This window comes from Sebastes fasciatus, chromosome 8, assembly GCF_043250625.1.
Source record: "Sebastes fasciatus isolate fSebFas1 chromosome 8, fSebFas1.pri, whole genome shotgun sequence".
Lineage (NCBI taxonomy): Eukaryota > Metazoa > Chordata > Actinopteri > Perciformes > Sebastidae > Sebastes > Sebastes fasciatus.
In genome coordinates, this window is record NC_133802.1 from 19,778,381 (window position 1) to 19,801,445 (window position 23,065).

At 39.5% G+C, this 23,065-nt stretch overlaps 1 protein-coding gene across 1 annotated transcript; it reads right to left on the reverse strand.

The window, feature by feature from the left end:
- Positions 1 to 4,146: 4,146 nt before the first annotated feature.
- Positions 4,147 to 21,407, reverse strand: LOC141772776 (deoxynucleoside triphosphate triphosphohydrolase SAMHD1-like). Its single transcript, XM_074644171.1, has 17 exons — positions 21,280 to 21,407; positions 19,242 to 19,402; positions 18,809 to 19,005; positions 18,071 to 18,153; positions 16,956 to 17,108; positions 16,077 to 16,177; positions 15,795 to 15,879; positions 15,735 to 15,758; positions 13,526 to 13,617; positions 13,281 to 13,396; positions 10,173 to 10,315; positions 9,296 to 9,370; positions 9,115 to 9,198; positions 8,884 to 8,988; positions 8,624 to 8,761; positions 7,164 to 7,261; positions 4,147 to 5,953 (listed from the first exon to the last, which is right to left on the reverse strand). The coding sequence occupies exons 1-16, from the start codon at positions 21,331 to 21,333 to the stop codon at positions 7,181 to 7,183; spliced, it is 1,692 nt and encodes a 563-aa protein (XP_074500272.1). The 5' UTR covers positions 21,334 to 21,407; the 3' UTR covers positions 4,147 to 5,953; positions 7,164 to 7,180.
- Positions 21,408 to 23,065: the final 1,658 nt, after the last annotated feature.

Sequence of the window (23,065 nt, forward strand, 5' to 3'; positions counted from 1 at the left end):
TAGGACCAAGAGAGTCAAAAGCATCCTGTGCTCCTCTCACATCTTACTTTTTCTACCTGTTTGGATTATTCTGTTCAGTATTGTGGAATAAAACAATGGACTAATGTTACACTACAGCAGGCTGAGCAGAGACAACAACTGGTGAGTGAAACATCCACATTTAGTATTTTTTAACTTAAATTATAGTTATGAAGAAATCAGTCAGACTGTTAGATTAATGTGCTGTTTAACTCCCTGTTTACTGTATCTCGGCACCCTCGTGTCTGCACATTTTGACCCTGGCACGAGCAAGACCCAGGGCGTGCCTGAGGAGTTATCTGTGCGTGCGCGCCTGTGCGCATAAGTGGCAGTATGTATACACCTCTCTGTCAGTTTCTTTCTTTCATGAAACATGATAATGTTAAACTTAATAAAGGCTATATGAGGTGAAAAAAAATCATGTGCTCTTCAAGGATAGGGCAAGTCAGTAGAAAACATTTTATTTGTATATTGTGCCTAAATTGTAGGTATTCCCCAACATGAAGGTGGAAATGTAAGAATAAAGTTCTGATGGGGAAATATAATACACAACCATTTATCTATTTAATTTAATGTGAACTTGTGATCTTGTCAAATTTTATTAATTTTACTGGAATCAGCCCAGACAAAATACCAAGTGTGAGTGAACTCCCTAAATTCCCAGAAAAAAAATATGACCTCATGGTGACCCTGAATACAATGAACAATGAGGGAAAACAAGTTTCCAGTAAGTAATTTTCACAGCATCTACTACAATTCTTGCCAATAAAACTCATACAAAAGCACGTATAGAGGCTTTTAAGAGATACGTTTTGGTTGGGATTGCCTGTTTTTGCTCCATGTTGAAATAGATAACAGTAACAATGTATTAGTGGACAGTACCGGTATATTATTTGCTGTTTATAGACAACTTGACGCAGGTCGCTCCCCTTTGGCTGGTATGTGGAGGTTGGAGCCACATATAGTTTGTTGTTTGAGTGACATAGTGGAGCAAAAGAGGCCAGTGTGTTGACGCTGTTGTGATTACGTTCAATGACAATGATGTAGGACATGCAGTGCCGGCGTTTTTAAAACTGTTTATTCCTATGGGCAATATGGACACAATCTTCATGATATAGGCCTATGTAATTGTATATTGTAATTAGAGCTGTCAAAGTTAAAACTTCAGTAGGCAGAACGTTTTTGACATCATTGGGCAAAAAGCCCATAATAACCTTTCAGCATATTGTAATTCAGGTGTTCTGAGAGAAAACTAAACTTCTGCACCTCCTCATGGCTCTGTTTTCAGGCTTTAAATAATCTAGCCCGCGATGGGAGACTTTGACCAATCACAGGTCATTTCAGAGAGAGAGAGCGTTCCTATTGATTGTGCTCCGGCTGGTGGGCGGTGCTTAGTATTTCCTCAACTGATCTGCTGGGTCACAAACTCTCATTTTACAGCTAAACAGTACACTACAAGATGTTTCTGAAAACACTTGAAGCGAGAAATAGTCATTACAGTAACAGAATATTGATTCATATTTGATCAACGCTGCCTAGTTTGACCGTTTGGTCGGAGTTTGCGAGCCATTGACAGCTGCTCAGAGACGGCAAAGCTCCAGCTCGACTCTGATTGGTTGTTTTCCTCCGGTCTGTGAAATCTTGCAGATGCCATTAGGAGCACCGGAGGACACAGAGGCACATTATTTTTTTCGGATTACATGTCTCATGTAAGATATAGTGACTGTTTTATAAAAATAACGTTTTTTAATCAGAGTTGCTCAATCTCTACCCAATACAGCTTTAACGTGATAACGCATTAACACAAATTTGTTTTACCGCCACAAAGGTTAAGGCATTAGCATAATGGAGCTAAATTTCATAATAAAAGCATACAAATCTAATATATAATCTTAGAGCCATGAGCAAATTGACTATATTAGATTTAGAGTAGAGCTGTCAAAGTTAACGCGATAATAACGTGTTCAGATATCACGTTCAACATAATGGTCCAGAAGGACAAATCAAGAACATAATGCCTCCGTGCCGGCGACAGCTGTGACCAGAGGCATTTAAAACAGGATAAAATAAAATATGTCACCAATAAAATTACACTAATTACATCTTCATCATCCTGTATAGAAATAAATCTTTGACATGATTGTAGTCGCCAGGTTCCTTCTGTTGGTGTTCATCTCTGATTTTGATCCAAGTTTATCACAAAATGTATGACAAAAAGATAAACCAGTAGTTGAGCATATTGTGCAGCAGAGCACATGTTTTATTGGATCACTACTGTGAAGCAACACTAAAGATTTGAGCAACAGTGTCATCATGTGGCCATTTGGTGTCACTGGCCAAAAGTTCCAATGTATAGTTTACAAAAAGTAAAGTAGAAGTAGTACTGTGTAAAAATTAGAATAGCCTAAGCCTACCTAAATCAATGCGGACAGTGTGTTTAAAATGGGACAGAACTATGAGAACTAGACATAAGAGTTTTCTTTGCAGATGTATAATTTGTATAACAAATGCTTAAATTTACTTGAAATATAATGCAAAAAGGGTAAAATGTCCATTATTGACGGACTATTGTTATTAAAATACATTACATTTATTAAATTTCAGCAGTGTTGGGGAGCTACTTTCAAAGTGTGACTAGTAACCTTCCATACTCTTGAGGCCTACTGATAAATGGTACAGAATTACATGAAACAATTAAGGTTAAGTTTCAGTTGTACTCATCTTCCTCTGTCTCTACTGTGTGGGTGTGTGATGGTATGTGGTAGCTATTTTTTGACCCTGGTCTGACTGGTTGGCCACACCTGCAGCAGCAGGTAAAGTTTTGTTTCGTTTGTATGCTCACATATTAAAGTAAATTCACTAGAGTCAAAATAGAGTGGAGTGCTGAGGTTTCCGTGTTGGTTCTGATATAATGACTCATTTTGGACAGAAAGCGCTTATTGTGTTCACAGTATGTTATCCAAATCTTTCTTTATTCTTCTTCTTCTGTTTCTTCCGTTCATTTTTTTTACTTTAAAGGGACTGTAAGTAAGAATCAGAAATTGCTTGTTAACAGCGACACCTGTGGCCGTTAAGTCAACGAAAGTCAGCATCCCGTTGCTCGCGCTCTTGCTTGTGCTCGCTCTACATAGACATGAACGAGCATCGCTCAAAACAGTGAGGCGACACACGGCAGTTAAAACCACAATATCACTCTATATTTCACCTGCTTGGCAGTAATGTTATCTGACCAGACGAAGGTCTCTCCATGAATCAATGCTGATCCTAGTGTTGGCTTTTCCTGCCTCAGCATCCCGACCACAGCCGGAGGAAACAGGGGAGACACTGGAGTTTTGGTCGGAAACGATAACTTCACAAGACACGGGAAACCTCTGTTGGTCTGGAGGAGCTGCAGCATTTATTTCTGCACAAATGTCCAATGTTCATTCACTAGATATTCTCAGAGCTAAACTAACTCTTCTGCAGTGTGTAGTGTGCGCGCATGCACGTGAGGTGGAGCGAGCTGAGTGAAGGCAAGCAGGCAGAGGAGCAGAGTACAGCAGAGACTCCGGCCCTGGAGACCAAAGCTAGGGTCTCCACGCGTCCTCCGACCGCGGTCAACACTATTTTGCAAGACAGGCTTCACTAGATATAACTTTGCGGTTTTGGTGCTTCCGTGTAGTTTTAGTTGGAGGCTTGTCTGAACAGCGTAGCCACACACGAGCGCACATGGGACACCGACCCGCAATGATTTATACGTGTAAGAAGCTACAAACAGTCCCTTTAAGTGTAATAAGTGAAAGAGTTTCAGGCAAATTGTAAATGTTACCTACACTTTTGTTAATTGTTGCAGCTCCAATAAGGTAATATGCATGAATAGATGTTTTTATTGCTATTTATAGATGGATGTTGGAGAGTTTGCATGTGTGTCTGTATTGCACCAGGATGATGCGTTTCTGCATACATCCTGTGCCTTGAATTACCTCATTATTTTTTCAGAGCCCATACACATTTAAACAATTCGTTCACATAAGGTTTTTCTTTGACTTTGTTGAAATATTCAGTAAATACATCATCATCGCAGCTGAAAAACAAGTGTATGATTTCATCTGGTGTTGGATGAATTAAGCTGCAGGAGGACACAAAACAAAGAGAAAATAGTTTTATTTCAAATAGAGCAGACATTATCTGTTATCAACCCATCTCAATAGGAATACAGTTGAAAGGTTCTAATATCCTTTAGTAGGTTTCCCTTTATAGCCCCAGAACATAACAATCTAATACATTTTCACACAATTAACAAAACACAAAGATACCCAAAGTTTGTCTGTGAGGTCACAGTGACCTTTGACCTATGACCACCAAAATTCAATTCATCTCATCTTTGAGTCCAAGTCGATGCTTGAGCCAAATTTGAAGAAATTCCCTCCACGCGTTCCTGAGATATCACGTTCAACATAATGGTCCAGAAGGACAAACCCAAAACATAATGCCTCGGTGACTGCGACAGCCGTGACCGGAGGCATTTAAAACAGGATAAAATAAAATATGTCACCAATAAAAGACATTTAAATACAAATTTAAAAAGTAACAATAAATGCAGTAAGTGAGCAAAGTACAGTAAAATAACCAAGTTGGAACCACAACAAACACCTAAACAACCACTAATCAAACATCACTCAAAGTTAAAAATAATATCTTATCAGATCACCACATTAATTCACACGGCTAACATCAAAACCAAACACCTCTAAATATTTCAAATCCCTTAACCACAAATTAAATGTTCACTTTAACTCCAGTACACGTTGGTAGTGCTTTACAGCTTGCCCAGATCATAAGGAATAGACGAATCCAGCGACCGCTTTGTGTGTTCCGCGATCTAGCAGCGCCGCCATTACTGCGGTGGCAAGTCGTAGTGACTCTACTGTCTGCTAACCGTGTTAACCGATGACTTTCAGCCAAATGCGTCCGTGGTTACATGTCATAACGTACGTAAATGGTCTCCGTAGATAATAAACATAGATGAGTATGTATTTAAGATGGATTAAAGTCAAATTGAAGGCTTTTATGAGGATACAGCTGCCGTCACTACGAGCAACCATGGTGCATTTGGCTGAGAGTCACCAGTTAACAGTTAGCAGACACTTTATACTGGTTCTATTTGTGATGCCGGCTGATTAATGAGATTTACTTTGTGGTCATTAGGGTGCCCTAGTTAGAGCATTATATTTCACAATAACGCCACAGTTAGTTGATTGAGTTAATTTATTCTGTGGGACCACCGCAGCCCACTAACGTTAGCTACGCTAGCTAAGCAGTTTTAACTTAGCTGACGTTACTTGTTTCACCATGTCAGGTTAACGTTCTGAGAACTCAGGTTCTTCCCAAACTCCTAGACATCATTGTCAAAAGTAATGTTAAATGGAAAGTAAAGGTAAAAGTAGGACAACTTCTTAGGACAACTTGCATTCAAACCTGTGCGTATTGTAGGGAGATGCTACCGCAGTAATGGCAGCTTGGTTACTTTCAGTATTTCGCCAGATTCGTCTATACACAGACAATACACAATGAATGTGACCGACTATTGAATGATGATGATTGATTTGTTCACAACAGAATTACACAATGACATGCTTTTGATACCCACAATGGCATTAAACAATGATTCAGTTTTAAATGTGACATATAAAGCTGCAGATGGAGAAGAGAGTCTAAAGTAAAGCTGATTAAACATGATCAAACTCAAACAAAGCTATGTGTATAATATTAAACGGCTCTAAAAAAACAAAAAAGAGTATATGGCCGTATAATTTTCAATCATAATGAACCAATTAGTATCAGGGAGTGTTTTTTCTCTTTTTTCAGTTTTTATCTCCATCTTCCAAGACTTCAGATAAATCGTTTTCTATATTTTCTCCAGGGGTGAGCTCCGGTGTTACTGCGTCTCTTGCTCCTTGTAAAGAAAACAAAAGTGCATTAGTATCATTAGTATCAGTAACGAGAGAAGTGCAGAGTGAGAGATGCAATTCGTCATTACTGAAGCAGAGACTAAACTGCACTGGAACTGAAATGATTAGTCGATCGACAGAAAATGAATCGGCATCTATTTTGATAAACAATTAATCATTCAAACATTGCCTCGATCCAGCTTCTCACTTGTGAGGATTTGCTCCTTTGTCTTATGTGACAGCGATGGACCATTGGTTGGATAAAACAAGCTATATGCCACCTTGGACTTTAGTAAATTGTTACAGCCATTTTTTTTTCTATCTTCTTATATCCATAGATGTAATAGAAAATACCAAACTATATAGTCGATTAATAGAGAAATTAATCATTAGCACCAGCCCTAGACTGCACTAACTCCAGATCCAAGATCAGAGAGCAGCTGAACTGCAATTGTATCCTGGAGCTCTGACAAGATGTGACATAAACAATCGCCCCATCCCTGCTACTACTGATACTCATATCCTAATACTCATAACATAATACATATGATATACTATCACTGCCATTTAATAGAACCTCGCCACTAGTTTCTTTAACGCAATCGATTTTTCGGTGGTTGTAACGGGCTCAGTTTTAAAGCTAGAGTGAAGATACTGGTATCATATCAAACTAGAAAACCTAAGGAATCCACTGGTACCAGTCATCCTAGCATATTTTTTTAATACTAAATACAGTACCTGTGAGGGTTTCTGGACAATATTTGTCATTGTTTTGTGTTGTTAATTGATTTCCAATAATAAATATATACATACATTTGCATAAAGCAAGCATATTTGGCCACTCCCATTGTAACTGGCCGTTAATTAGAACTTCAGAGATCAGACATTACTCCCTATTGCAATGTAACTGGTTCATATGTATTATTATCCATTTCCTTTTAAAAGTATTTGTTTGTTGCTGGTTGTAGTTATTTATTTTATTAATTTGAATTGTGACAACTCAAACCTATGCAGTTTCCCTGTACTTTCCACAAGTTGGCAGACACCCCAGAAGGGACCAGGTCACCCCCTTTAATTTACGACCTGCTGTATTTTGTTGTTAACATAGCGATTGGCGAACGCCAAAGAAAAACATGCACGCACGGAGGGAGAAACGCCAGTAAATCGTGAGAAAAGGAAACGTCAGTGAATCGGGAGAAGAAGGAGAGAAACTACCTGAAATCTTTTGTTTATCACCCTTGGTCAGCGGATTGAGGTTCATTGAGCCTGCTTGCTTCTGCTACAGGTCCAGTGGTGCTAGGGCGCTGCACCCCCTGAGCCAGACAGCCACACACAAGAAAAACATTACTACTACTACTACTACTACTACTATTTATAATAATAATAATAATAATAATAATAATAATAATAATAAATTATACAAATTGTCAATATTTGTGTGTTTAACATATGGAATGAACCCAGTAAAATATGATAGAAAAATCATCTGTGTAAAATATATGGTTTTCCTTCACGTCCCCTGACTCCCCTCTGGCTGTCTGTATGTCTGAAGTTCAGCTCTTGGGCGACGGAGAAATCGCCCACAGCAGGTGGGTCTATGTAGCAGCTTAGCCAATAGCTGATTCAAGCTATGAACGTATAACATTAAATTTAGCCAATCAGCGTCCTCAAATCTAATAAGAGAGGGGCGATTATTTTATCGCCCCAAGCAGGGCTAGACTGGGACAAAAAATAAGCCTTGGCATTTTAGCCCAGACCGGCCCCATCCCCGGCCACTTGTGCTGTGTATACCACGCTTTGTTGAAGGCTCTGTTAAAGGAAATCCCTTCAAATGTAGTTGTTTTGCATAGTTGCCAACCTTGAGACCTCAAAAATAAGGAGGATTTTTTGAGGTCTCAGTATATGCCAGGCTTCTGTCGTAGCTGCTACACCAGAAAGACCTGGCTAGCTGGATGCGGGCATGCTAATGCGTTATTTTGCTTTCTGTGCTTGCTCTTTAAAACGATGGGGACGGATCCAGCATGGACAACAACGGGAGTGAGGGATATGAGGCACCTGTCGGAAAAAGTAAGGAGACTGTATCTCTGTCAAGCTGTTTGGACTCTCTGCGTCTTGCTTACCCAAGCCAAGGGCTGTTACATGTTGATAAGAGTATTAAATACTTGAAAATCTCCCTTTAAGGTACATTTTGCTCAGATAAAAATGTGTGATAAATTGCAAATTAGTCACGATTAAATATTTTAATCGATTGACAACCCTAATATATGTATGGGATAATGTATAGCGAGCCAGTCATTGTTGTGAAATAAACCCCGACAGGGCGATGCGGATCTTAGAGGAAGGGTGGACCCCGACGTGAAGCATCACCCTGAAGGGGTTTATTTCACAACAATGACCCGCTAGCTGTACATTATCCCGCTTATGACACGGCTACTTACTTAAGAAATCAATAATTTGATACAAAAATGGCCCGCCAGAGTCGGACATCAGAACTGTGCCCATAGCAACAGCACGAAATAACAGACCGTAGAACGCCATGATTGACCAATCAGAATCAAATATTCAACAAAGCCTGCCTATCTATCTGTCTGTCTGTCTGTCTGTCTGTCTGTCTGTCTGTCTGTCTGTCTCATATACACATACTATATTTAACAGCTTAGATATAAAATTATTACCAGAGGCTCTGGAAAGAATCTTTGCTTCACATTTTTGAAGTGCTTCTCTGCTGTCTCCAGACATTTCTTGTCATCAGTCTTCTTGCAGTAAAACCTGATCAGCGTCTCAGAAAAGCACTTTGGGTAAAGCTTGGACTTCTGACAAGAATGACAGCAGCAAAATTTTTAGAATAATGACATAACTGAGGTTGCCTTACAAAGAAATACACACAAGCTAATGCAACAAAAGAGTAACATTAAAACTGTTATTTAGTTCTGACCCTGTTTTCCGGGATCTTGAATGCTTTTTTGTCGTCTTCCTTGTTGTAGAAACGCATCTTATCGATGGGGTTCTCGTCTTTCATCCCATAGTCCATAGTAATGTCCTAAAAGAGAAGGGTGAGAGAGAAGCCTGTTTTTATATTCTCAAGTAAATGATGCCACAACAGAGGTAGGCAACATCTTACAAATAATCAAACAAGTGAAGTACAAATAATTGGACTAAAACTCACCACAACTACAAAGTCCTCTGGTGTCAGCCCATCCTCCTCAGGGAGGGCCAATTCCACTTTCCAACGGGGAATCATTTCCTTTAGCTGGGAGAGAGGAGAAAAAGATAACGCACAGTAAGAATAATCAAACAAATGCCAAGATTGTGAAAAGGGAAGTACAAATAATTGGACTAAAACTCACCAGATCTTTAAAGTTGTCTGCTTTCAGCCCATCCTCCTCAGGGAGGGCCAATTCCTTTTTCCATATTTCCTTTAGCTGGGAGAGAGGAGAAAAAGATAACGCACAGTGAGAACATGCTCACATTAAGCAGTTACATTTTAAAAACACACAATCAACATCTTTGTTTCTCAGTTTTGGCTCTCTGTCCACACTAAAACAGTGTTTTTCTCCAGAGAGTATAATCGTAATATAGATATTTTTACTGTGTTTTGGAAAACAAAGCTTTTGCAAAAAAAAGATGTAAGCTTGCCCAGTTGACAGGTGGCTGTGTGGCAGTAAAATTAAGAAAAAGTTTCTGTTGCCTCTAAGTTTCTCTGTGATCTCTCTTTTTAAATGTCTACATAACTGGTCACACACCACAGGTGTTGTTGTTAACCAGTATTCAAGCTGAATTTGTCAGATAACATTGCAATCATAAAATAAGGATTATCAGCACTGCAGCTTGGGGATAATGTTAACATGTAAATAGACTGCACTGACAAAGAAGTTTACTATTCACACACTCACACATTAATGGCATCAAAGCTGCTGCAGGCGCTGGCCTAACCATCAGGAACAACATGGGACACTTTGACATATGGACAGGAGGAGCCAGGGATCGAACACCCAACCCCGCTCTACTCTATCTCCTCCACAGCTGCTCTATAAATCACTACAGAATACTCGTTCCATTGACGACAGAAACAAAAATATGTAAATGGCACCACAAAGACATTACTGCACACCTTGGTGAGGCTTGGGTGAGGCTCCGTTTCACCCAGACACCTGTAGTTCTTTCGAGAAATTATATTTTGCAGAACTTACTTATTCAGCCATACAAAGACACAAACACACAGACCTCTTCGACGCTCTTGGTTTCATCTGCCTGGGTTTGGCCCAGAAACTTATAGAGTTTTCGTTTGGTGATGTTTTCTAGAATCTCCCTCGCCTCTTTCAGCTCGTCGTCGGTAGAGTGGAGGATTTTTTCAAACACATATGCATCTACAGGACAAACAGAGAAACACAGTGGAAGACAGATGAGTTTGAACAAACCAAAGAAAATGTTACTACATCATTGATAGTATTACACAAATAAATAACTGACACCCTAAACTGAGAGGCATAACTCACAAAATTAAGCAAAATGTGAATTATTTCTACTTCATTAAATTGTTCTTAAAAAGTGTAGTGTTTTTTCTAAGGCTGTCAAAGTTAACACGATAACGCAAATATGTTTTAATGCCACTAATTTCTTTAACCCATTAACTATAACTTAACGCTAATTGTATCAGCTAATAACTAATGCTATTTGATCTTTCGGAGCTTGTAGCGGGCTCAGTTTTGTGAAGATACTGGTATCATATGAAACTAGAAAACCTAAGGAATCCATCCATTGGTACCAAACAGGTCATACTAGCTTGTCGCGAAGGAGGATAAATAACGCTGCAAACTTGTGCTAATGTTTGGCGAGGCAAAACTGTCATGGCCAAAGGGGTCCCTTGACTTTGACTTCAAGATATGTGGACGAAAATGGGTTCTATGGGTACCCACGAGTCTCCTCTTTACAGACATGCCCACTTTATGATGATCACGTGCAGGATGGGGCAAGTCATAGTCAAGTCAACACACTGTGACACTGACAGCTGTTGTTTCCTGTTGGGCTGCAGTTTGCCATGTTATGGATTTGAGCATAATTTTTTTTTTTTTTTTAACTTTGATATTTATTTCGCATATTCAGCCCTGGGCTGAACATCATGATAATCTATACAGAATTCAACAACCAATACAACACTTAGTAGTTGTCAGGAGGGGTAACAGTTGTCAGGGGCAGTTAAACTTGTATATATTCTCCAACAACACATGCTTCATGTAAATTATCCATTTTCCCCAGTTCTTGTTGAAGATATTGCTTTTAATTTTAGTTGGTACATCAGTTTTTCCATTGAAAAGCTATCACGGACAATCTCAAACCAGTGATCTTTCCCCGGAGGTTCTGCTTTATACCAGTTTCTTGTTAGCTTTTTCGCTGGCTATAAGCAGAATTTTTGCCAGATATCTATCTGCTCCATGCACAACCTCCTCAATGTTCCCTAGGTACTGAGCATAACTTTTTTTATGCTAAATACAGTACCTGTGAGGGTTTCTGTACAGTATTTGTCATTGTTTTGTGTTGTTAATTGGTTTCCAATAATAAATATATACATACATTTGCATAAAGCAGGCATATTTGTTGATAAGAGTATTAAATACTTAACAAATTTCCCTTTAAGGTTCATTTTGAACAGATACAAAATGTGATTAATTTGCGATTAGCTCTGGACAATCATTGGATTAATCGCGATTAAATAATTTAATCGATTGACAGCCCTAATTTGTTCATATTTATGATTACTATAAAACTACTACTATTACTTTAACATTCATTTTATATAAACATGCTTGATAAAAGCTAGCTTAATCTCGAATGTATATTATCACTCATTACATCTTTGTAATTTACAGGACTGGTTGCCATTCATCATTTAATATGTGCATTATCAAAAACAGATGCTTTCGAAATTTTAATTGACCATTTGTTCAACCCAATAGTCCAATCGTAACTAAGCAACCGTAACCAGGCACGGCAAGTTTAGGATTTCTCCCCATGCTGAAGCGATGTGCATGGGGCATTAAAGGGCGAGAGATTACTCGGCATCTAGAGTTTGGAGGGTTGTGTCTTTATTTAGCCTTTACAAAACCAAAATCACAAGTGCAAAAGTCAACTCCCAGCCAATCTCGTTACCCCAGAAAACACACTGGTTAGTTAATATCCTAAAATATTTTTTTTTATTTTTAATGTTAGAAGTAAAAACGTACTATTTGAAAATACAAACAATAATGCCTAAACCTAATCCCTGTCTTACAAATCCAAGTATATAGCAACAGGGTTATGTTATGATCTTCCATTTTTAGTTTTTTTCTGGTTGTCCGTCCGTCTGTACATACGTCAAGTCCATTCTCGTGAACGTGATATCTCAGGAAGACCTGGAGGGAATTTCTTCAACTTTGGGACAAACATCCACTTGGTATCAAGGATGAACTGATTAGATTTTGTTGGTCAAAGGGCACTGTGACCTCACAAAACACATTTTTGGCCATAACTCAAGAATTCATATGCTAATTATGACAATTTTACACAAATGTCTAATAGGATAAAATGACATTTTGGACAGGCATGGATGTAAACTGCAACTTGACAGGTTGGTGGAGGCATACAACCTTGAGGCGTTGATTCTAGTTCCTTATCATACTTAACTAGCTCTACACTGCAACACAGGAACAATGCTGTTTCTTTGTTTCCATGTCTTCTACATGGATCATAGTGAGGATTCTGACTTTTTAGAGCGGCGTGAATGAGAGTCCGTAAAGACGATCTTTATCGAGCTCATGGGTCAGAAAAACGATTCATCCATGTGTTCATATTAGTTTATGAATACTGGTGAGCGAGCTAGCTAAGCTGTTATTGTTGTAACTAAATTGCTAAAGTGTACAAGTAAAGCTGGCTTTATGGTTGACTAATGGCTTACGCTTTGATTTATAGTTCCTCAGATCCTCACTAATGCTTTAATATGCTAGCAGTGCGGCGACTGTTAGACACTGTTACGTCAACTGCTAGACCTCAATAGTTGATCTCTTTGTGTGCAGGTAAGTAACTGAGCCATCCAGTACCGAAAATCCTTAGAATAATTCAGAAAATTGTCAGTTCATATCAGTTTATATAAAAAACTAAAACAGCAATAAAAAAAAAAAGCAAACAAACAAAACACGAGTGATAATACTGATGTTTAGACAGTTCAGCATGTTTTAAAAGACGGACATGAAGTTTTTGTTAAACATGGTACAGATGGTGGTTCATGTATCCTGCCAACTCCTCCCTGTGTCTTAATGTTAAAACACAAGCTCATAGCACACGGTGGTTTCTACTGACCTGTCAGCTTGGTGTAGGCCTCCATGTCATCTATGGCTGTGGAGAGTTTGAACATTTTCCCCTTTGAGCCTTCAATCGGGATGTACTCGTCTGCTTTTAAGAAAGCCTCTGCGATCCTGGATACAACATATTATCACTTTTATGCATATCATACAAGAGACTGAATTATAAGCAAATGAAATAAGCTACCAGCAGACAAAGGTAAATGCTGTTGCAGTACCAACTAGGGAAGGGAGGGTACTCACATAGTCTCTATGATCTTGTTCACTTTGTGCTTGTAGGCTCTTCTGTCGAGACAGTGCCTTGTGTGGAACATTTCATACAGATTGTCCAACTCCTGTTAAAAGAATTATCTGTATGTTACAACTAATCATGTAAATGCAGGGTACATATGGAAGTAAATACGAGTCATTAATGTAATACATTCTCACACATTCAAGTTTGTGAATGTGTAATAATGTTTTGCAGCTGCAGAAATATTTTGTGCGAGGTGGGATGTTGCCTATTCATAGATCGGAGCCTGCATGTCCCAGAGGAAGTTCTGGCTTTTCAGAAGGTTAATGTTTTGGTATAGAGCTGATTAGATCCACTCAAGTAACAGAATTTAATTACAGTAAGTAACCAGTATCATGTTCAATTTCTCATGTTTATATCAACCGAAATTTCATGAAAGTCTTTTCAGAATCAAAGTGGTAGTAGGTAGTATATTTTTTGGCATCATTGGGCAAAAATTCCATTATAACTTTTCAGCATATTGTTATTCAAGTGATCTGAGCGATAACTAGACTTCTGCACCTCCTCATGGCTCTGATTTCAGGCTTTAAAAAATCTAGCCCGTGACGGGAGACTTTGACCAATCACAGGTCATTTCATTCAGAGAGCGTTCCTATTGGCTGTGCTCCGGTCATGTGACCGGTACTTGGCATAACTTCACCTGATTTTACAATGGCGGCGGCATCACAAACTTTGTTATTTTACAGCTAAACCGTGCACTACAAGATGATTCTGAAAACATTTGAGGCGAGAAATAGGCATTAACGTAACATAATATTGATCCATATTTGATCAGCGCGGCCGAGTTTGACCGTTAGGTCGGAGTTCACGAGTGATTGACGGCCGGCTCTCATGGACAGCAGCTGGACAGCGGACCTCAGATCAGCTCTGACTGCTTGTTTTCCTCCGGTAAGTGAAATCTTGCAGATGCCGTTAGGAACACCGGAGGACACAGAGGCACATGACTTTTTTCAGGTTACCTGTTTCATGTGCTACTGTCAGGATGTAGCGACTGTTTTATAAAAATGTTTTTTTTATCATATTTGCTCCAATCTCGCCTACTTCAGCTTTAAGCGAGTTACGGTCAATTTTGTGGAGAAGTCTGCATCTGTCGATACACATTGTATTTGTTTATTAGCGGAGCTTGGCTGCTCCAATATAGTGGACACGGAGACGCATAGGCGCGAAATACAGCAGCGGCCAATGAAGTTTCTATATCCATGCTGATTGGCTAGTCAGCTCAGGTGTAAAAACAGAGTCAAACTTCTTGCTTGTAGCTTGTAATTTCAGGGTTGAATACACAGAAAGGAAATTTGTGTGTCCATCTCTCAGACTTTGTGAAACCTCACTGTTGAAAATATTCCTGCACACATTTTAATTACAAATACACAAAATATTTCTACATAATATACTTTTTACACATGCAAATGCATATCTGAGTAGTGAGTGTGGACTGGTAGCTGGAGAGGTGCCAGTTGCCTCTTGGGCACTGCCGAGCCCTTGAGCAAGGCACCAAACTCCCAACTGCTTGGGGCGCCTTTCATGGGCAGTCCCCGGCCCTCGCTCTGACATCTCTCCATTAATGCATGTGTATAGGTCCTGTTTGTGCATGTGTGTATGTATTTCTGGCCTGTGTATAATGTGTAAAAAATACCAACAGAGGGGAAAAACTGAATTTCTCCTCAGGGGATCAATGAATTAGTCCTTCTTCTTTCTTCCTCTTCTTCATGTTTTTTTTGGTTTTCACAAAATCACACATTCAGATACATGCATGAATTTGTTTTGACATGCACACAAAAGGTGATGTACACTGTACATTTACTACCACAACTTTACTGTTTCTTCTCCGATCTGATCTCCAACACCTCTCTGAGCACAGCCACTGTCACTCTCTCTCTCTTGCTCGACCACACACTCACTACGCATTGAGCTATTAAAGGAGCTATGCTACTCATGTAACACAAGTCATCATTCTCAGTTGTACTGTATGATTTTTTTCTCCAAGATGCAAGAGTGTCCTTTTGCCTTTCAACGCTCAATTTTTAGAGCACTGGCCTGATCGAGCAGCTGGCTGATTGTATTTACTGGCCCCGTATCATCAGGCAACCCTTATTGTTAGACCCTGAAAAGTATTGCTATTTTAAATGCTGATCAAAAAAGAAGACGTAGTAAAGTCGGCACCTTTTCTCTAGTGCAGATGTGCATCTCCTTGTGCATCTTCTTTTGCATCTCCTTGTCCACCTCCCTGTCCACCTCACACACCCTGGCAAACTTTATGAAGCGGCGATGGTCAAAGTTGTTCTGGATGCCCAGGTGGTAGGAGTCCCTGAGAAGAGACAGAGTGAAGAAATGTGTTAAGAAAATGGGCTTATTACGAAAAACTAAGCAAGTCACCCGGGAGAATGCTGCATATTGTTGAAATAATCCGGAGAATATTGTAATTGTTCAGGGGAAATAATACATCGGTGCTCATCACTCTGCATCAAATAGTTAATTGTATAGTAGCTGTTCAACAAGCCCCACCTGGCAAGGTAGTCAAACTTGTCCACATCAATGCCATTTCTTTTGTTGGCCACGATTTCATAGAGGAAGGACTTCTCTTTTTTACGACCTTTATATGGCCACTGTGGAGATGACAGCACAACAGTGGCATTAGACATTGGCTGCTGTAGCAATGATGATGATACTGATTTCACACAATTCACACAGGCTTTATTAAAATGGCAGTAGGCAGTATATTTTTGGCATCATTGGGCAAAAATTCCATAATAACCTTTCAGCTTATTGTTATTCAAGTGATCTGAGCGATAACTAGACTTCTGCACCTCCTCATGGCTCTGTTTTCAGGCTTTAGAAAATCTAGCCCGTTACGGGAGACTTTAACCAATCACAGGTCATTTCAGAGAGAGAGCGTTCCTATTGGCTGTGCTCCGGTCATGTGACCGGTACTAGCAGTTCTTCAAGCCATCTCAACCTGATCTCAACATGGCTGTGGGGTCACAAACTTTATAATTTTACAGCTAAACCGTGCACTACAAGATGATTCTGAAAACATTTGAGGCGAGAAATAGGCGTTAACGGAACATATTGATTCATATTTGATCAGCGCTGCCTAGTTTGACCGTTTGGTCGGAGTTCACAAGTGATTGACAGCTTGCTCTAATAGACAGCAGCTGGACAGCAGATCTCAGGTCAGCTCTGACTGCTTGTTTTTCTCCGGTCTATGAAATCTTGCAGATGCAGTAAGGAGCACCGGAGGACACAGAGGCACATGATTTTTTTCAGGTTACCTGTTTCATGTACTACTGTCAGGATATGGTGACCGTTTTATAAAAATAACTTTTTTTATATGTTTTTATATGTTTGCTCCAATCTGCCTACTTCAGCTTTAATGTCCAGTACTTCCTGGCCTTGATCTCTTTTAGGCAGTCCTGCAATCATCTCTTTGATGAAGATAGTGTCATCGGGCAGCTTCAGGCCATTCTTCTTCATCTCGTCCTCCAGGTTATTACTTTTCACCATGTGGTCAAACATCTCTTTAGAGGCTTTCTCATGCTGTAAGATACACCGAATCAATAATATATTAATACAAGAATTTAAAATGAAAAAACAATGCCTCACTGCTCAAGTAGAAAGAGCCCATCTCTACAGGATAAACAGAATGTGAATGCTTGTCTTATGTCTCACATTTGCTAGACGACAGGTCTGTGGCCATAACTTACATGCCGACTGGGTGCCTTGTAGTGCATACGGCCTGCTTCTCCCTGCTCCCCCTAATCCAGATCTTTAACCTCTTCATCTCTACTACTCTCTTCATACATTGAGAGTGACCCACATGATGTTGGTGTGTGTCAAAGGGGTCCCTTTACCTCTGACTTCAAGATACTGTATGTGAATGAAAATGGGTTCTATGGGTACCCACGAGTCTCTCCTTTACAGACATGCCCACTTTATGTTAATCACATACAGTTTGGGGCAAATCAAAAAGCAAAAAATGGGTTATAATAATCATCCGCTTATAGTGATCAATTTGACCCAGACAGACATGATCACTATAAATCACTGTATTATTTTGCAATATGAACGCTTCATATCCAGGATAATTCACGTACCTGTGAGTAAAGCATACAAACAAGAAACTTTGCGCTTACCTAATATGTAGATGTCAGCACAACAATTATAACAACAGCGATTATAACAACTAGCACTGGGTAGTCATATGAATCGCTTGCTTCACTGATGAAGCTAGCGATTCACGGATTAAGTATTATCATTCACTGAAGGTAAAACAGTCCTGCAACTTCACATAAGTGTTGCACAGTAACGTTACAGCAAATAGGGCTATCAATCAACAGCGAATATTCAAAGCTTGGAGGAGCACTTTAAAATCTCGGTTAGTAGGCAGCAGAGACTTCTGTCATTAAAGCAGCTCCTGGTTGTGTTTTTTATACATGCTTCATTTTTGTGGTTGGTTATTATGTCACACATTATAGACAACAGAAAAAATAATTTCTTACCTTCCACTTTTTCTTTTTGTCAACTTGTGGACGTGCTATGTCGATGAACATCTGCTCAAACATATGGGAAAAGGGCCCATGTCCTAAATATGGAGAAATAAATATAAGTTAACCTAATGATGATTGTGTGTAAAGTGAACTAACGTAAACGGTGAAGTGAGCTATTTGTAGATCTAGTATTTCTTAGCAGGCCTGTTTTGTTTGTTTGCTGTTAATGTAAATTCAACACTCCCTCCTGTTTATTTGTTGTTTTGATGAACTTGGAATGAGGTACATTTTTCACAGCATTATTTTCATCAATGCAACAATATACCAGTAGTCGTGCCATACTCAGCTCTGCCCACTATAGATGAAACCATTGAGTGTCTATTTTGTTAGTAGTGATCGAGTGAAGGAGGGAGTCAGTTTTTGTGTATGCAACGACTGCAACACTATAAAAGCCTTCCAGGAGAGACTGTCTGAAAATGTGCGCTGTTATTGTGTATTTAAATGATTATTGCACTTATAAATATTTAGTATTTCACATTAAAGGCCCTCCCAGTAGGTCAAAGGGCATAATCTTTCAACTTTCCTGCATGTTAGGCATCAAATCTGAATGATCTGTTGAGTTTTAACTGGTAGTAGCTCACAGCTAACAGTAGTCAAACGTACATTGTACATTTTTATGTGAACATACAAATCATTGCACAACCCTTAAAACCTACTACATGTCATAGTGAAAAGGTGTGTATCACTCACCCAAGTCATGGCAAAGACCAGCAATCTGCACACAAAGGATGTCCCTGTCAGTGATTTCGTATTCCAGCCTTGTTTTCTGGGCTTCAGTGATTTCGGGGTCATCCTTTTGCCTTGTTTTCGGGGCTTTAGTGATTTCGGAGTCCTCCTTTTGCCTTGTTTGCAGAGCTTTTGCAAGTTTTCCTGCTAAGTGTGCCACCCTTTACAGCACATACAGCACACAACAACAACAACAAAAACTCATTACACAATTACCACACAAATATCCTTCTGCAAAATTGGAAATATGAACTTTTATTATATCTATACTACGGTATGCAGTGTGTTTACTTTGGTTTTATTGATTTTATTAGGTGATTTACGACAAACCAGTCTTTGCTGGATTTCAGTAGTGATTACCTTAAAACATAAACTATTTGATAACATATGGACATACCCAATTGAGTGTTCAAAGCGGTTGTGGGATGCTCCAGGGTACACAAAGTAGGCCCCTCCAAGCTGCTTGATGTATCGTAGTCTCTGGAACTGAGGTGTGTCAATCATTTTGATGAGAAGTGGGGGTAACTCCACCGTGCCATGGATGGGATCATTAAACACCTAGCAGAAGATAGAACCAAAACCCAGTTCAATTATGACCCAAAAGAGTACCAGTAAAACCAGCTCCAGTTCTCCTGAGGGCTGTGCGAGCTAGCTAGAGGATAAAAATATGAAAATATTTGGGCACAGTGAGCCCAAACACGAAGCCAAAGCTTCAAAGGAATGGCTTAAAACACGCCGACAGGATCATTGAGCACCTGGTAGAACAAACATTGGACACACCTATTTATCTCAAAAGGAGTACCAGTAAAAAAAACAAAACGCTCCCAGTTCTCCTGGTTGGTGAACTAGTTTTTCTTCATTTCATACTGCAATCTGTCTCACCTTCATTTTCCATACCTCCCACGTCTCATCATCTTTTGCTATAGACTGGCCACGAACTCAACAATAGACAGTAAACATACATAATCCGGACTTTGGGGTTGTGTAGGATCTTTCACTAACCCTGGCATCTTCCACACTCCTTTGTTGTTTATTCCACAAGCTCTGCAGCTTTCCTCTGTTTTCGGAGACTGGCCATGAGAAGTGGTCTGACTCTTAAGAAAAGATCAGAAAAGTCATCTCTGAAAAGCTGAAACTTGGCCATAAGCTTATAAAACTAAAGCATGCCCACCGCTCTGGCAAACCACCTGGCCAAGGAGGAAAACCAAGACCTATAGTGGTTAAGTTCCTCAGATATAAAGACAGGCTTGCTGTACTGGAGAAAGTGAAATTCCTGTAAAGGCACAAACATTTTTGTTAATGAAGACTACTCTGAATCTGTTCGACAGAAATGCAAGGAATTGATCCCAGCGATGACAGAGGCCAGAAAAAGAGGGGACGTTGCTCATCTGAGATATGATAAACTGATTACTCATCATCCCTCTAAAACACCTAAGGAATAGGGAAGTGATTCCCCTTCAGTTTAAATTGAAGGCAAGAAACCATTTCCACACACTTTTTTGTCTTAAACAGTTACCTACAATTATTACATGAGTCAGGAAAACAATTGTTCAAAATTCCAAAAGCCCAAGGGTTCAGGTAATCACTTTTCTCTTTGTAAAAAAGGGCTTCATTTCAAATGTACACCTATTCCTAAAATGACATCTTGTATTTGAGCGTCATGGATCTGTGATAATTGTGCACCAGTGTTTCCTTTTTATGCATTTAATGATGATGAATTTAAATAATTTCAGTTATTGACTATTTGACATCAACATTCTTCAAACCTGTACATTTGTCTTTAAGGCGAGATATGAGGATGCAGATGTACCTCATTGTTTTAGACATTATTTTGTTAATAACTCTCAATTCCATAATTACCTAACCAGACAGGCTGAGAATCTTCATCGTCCTTTGTATAAAAGATCCCGTGGTCAGGTTTGTATCAGATTTCGTGGCGTTATCTTATCGAATGAAAATGTCCATTTCAGCCAAAACATTAGGACAGAATGGGCACCCTGACCGTCTGCGGCTACGCAGCCCCATACGCAACAAACTGCGATGCACTGTGTGTTCTGACGCCTTTCAATCGTAACCAGCATTAACTTTTTCAGCAATTTGTAGAGTAGCTCTTCTATTAGATCAGACAACACGGGCCAGACTTCGCTCCCCACGTGCATCAATGAGCCTTGGCCGCCGATGACCCTGTCGCCGGTTCACCGGTTTTCCTTCCTTGGACAACTTTTGGTAGGTCCTGACCACTGCAGACTGGGAACATCCCACAAGAGCTGCAGTTCTGGAGATTCTCTGACCCAGTCGTCTAGCCATCACAATTTGGCCTTTGTCAAAGTCGCTCACATCCTTACACTTGCCATGTTATGGCTGATCGGTGGTATGTGTGAAACAAATAAACATAAACACAAACATATTTATATATTAAACATGATATGTATTACCTTGCTTTCTTTCTTTTTGATGCTGTCAGAGCTCGTATCTGCGTCTGCCAACATGATGATAGTTACACGGATAATGTTGGGTTCGAACAATACCTGGCTTTAATATCTCCACCACACCTATCTGATTGGTCACTGCCCACATAGTGAAAATATTTAGGGAGTGATTAGATGACAATAACATTTCAGAAAACCAACTAACAAAACAGAAACATGTTCATGAATAAAACTCGCCCACAAACGCAGCGGAACTGGTAGCCTTATATGGCAATTTAGGAATGTTGATTGTGCTAATGAATAAATCTCACAAAATGTACACAGGTGGTATTCATCAGGAAGAAATAAACAATTTATGAAAAGTTCGGGTTAACTGAATCGGACTTGGATCACTCGTAGGAACAAACCTCACAGAAGAAAGTGAGATTTATGATAAGAGTAGGAAAATTGTTCTTGCATGAGGCCCAATGAGCCCAAGCATAAAGCCAAAGCTGCACAGCAATGGCTTATAAACACGGCGAAGGAATCTGGTAGCAAATGGTAGAACAAAAATTAGAAACACCTAGTCTATTTATAATCCAAAAAGAGTACCAGTAAAAACCACTCCCAGTTCTCCAGCGTGATCAGTGAACTAGTTTGTCTTCATTTTATACTCCATGTTCCTGCCAGTAAAACTCATTTGAACTTTAGAGAGAGCACACAAGAGCAGCAAGTTTGAAATCGTAAATTTAACACCCTTAGAGTTCAAATTAACATTCAATGAGAACCACTGTGAAAGTGTTAAATCAACACTTTTGAAAGAGTATGAAATATATCAGAAAGATGACAACGATGACAATTTAGGTATGATCTAAACCAGAGGTCTCCAACCTTTTTTCCTCTGAGAGCTATTTTGACAAAATGAAAGTGGACTAGAGCTACTCATATTTTATATTATTAGTAACATTTATTCACATTGCTCAGCTCCACCCAAATCAGCTGAATAAGCTTCTTTTGTGTGAACATTTAGAAAATGTTGATATCCAACACTCACATTTTGACATCATCAACATCTTAAATTCAGCAGCATGTGCATATTTTTTTCTGTATGCATTTCTTTACATTTTCAATGTGTCAAGCTCACACTATTACATTCACATCAGATTAATGTCATAGAAAACAAAACAATGTTGTTACTTATTTTACTTGTCCTTATTTTCTGTCTGTCCACATATCACTGTATCACATCACTTCCCTTCAGATTCCCTTCATCATCTGTAGTTCCCATGCATGTATTACATGAGTGTTTTTAACAGTTAGTGAGATGACTGGCACTGCATGGAGTCAACAAGAGAGATGTATGCTGGAGTGGATCCACTTAGGTCCACTCTTATGGAGTCATTTAAATGTTCATCTGTCAGTCTTGTTCTGAACTTAGATTTCATGAAATTCAAGACAGCCAGCTGGGCCGCATCGCTGGAGTCAACCGACTCATCACACTGGATGGAAAACCATTTGCACCTGTCTATGTCCCGTTCTAGCTGCTCCGCAGCATCCACAGACAGCGCAGACACTGTCCTTGCCACAGTATTAGCACCAAGTTGTACATCGGCGATAGCAGACATTATTTCTGTCTTACTTTTATGGTCCTTGAATAGCGTTTCAGCCACTGCAATCATCGCCTCTTTTACAATGCCCCCATCAGTGAAGTTTTTTTTGTGCTTCGTTAGGATGTGCGCCACTTTAATTGAAGCCTCTGTTGTTGCATAGGCCTTCTTCGTCAGTTTGGTAAACATAGACTGTTGTCTTTTAA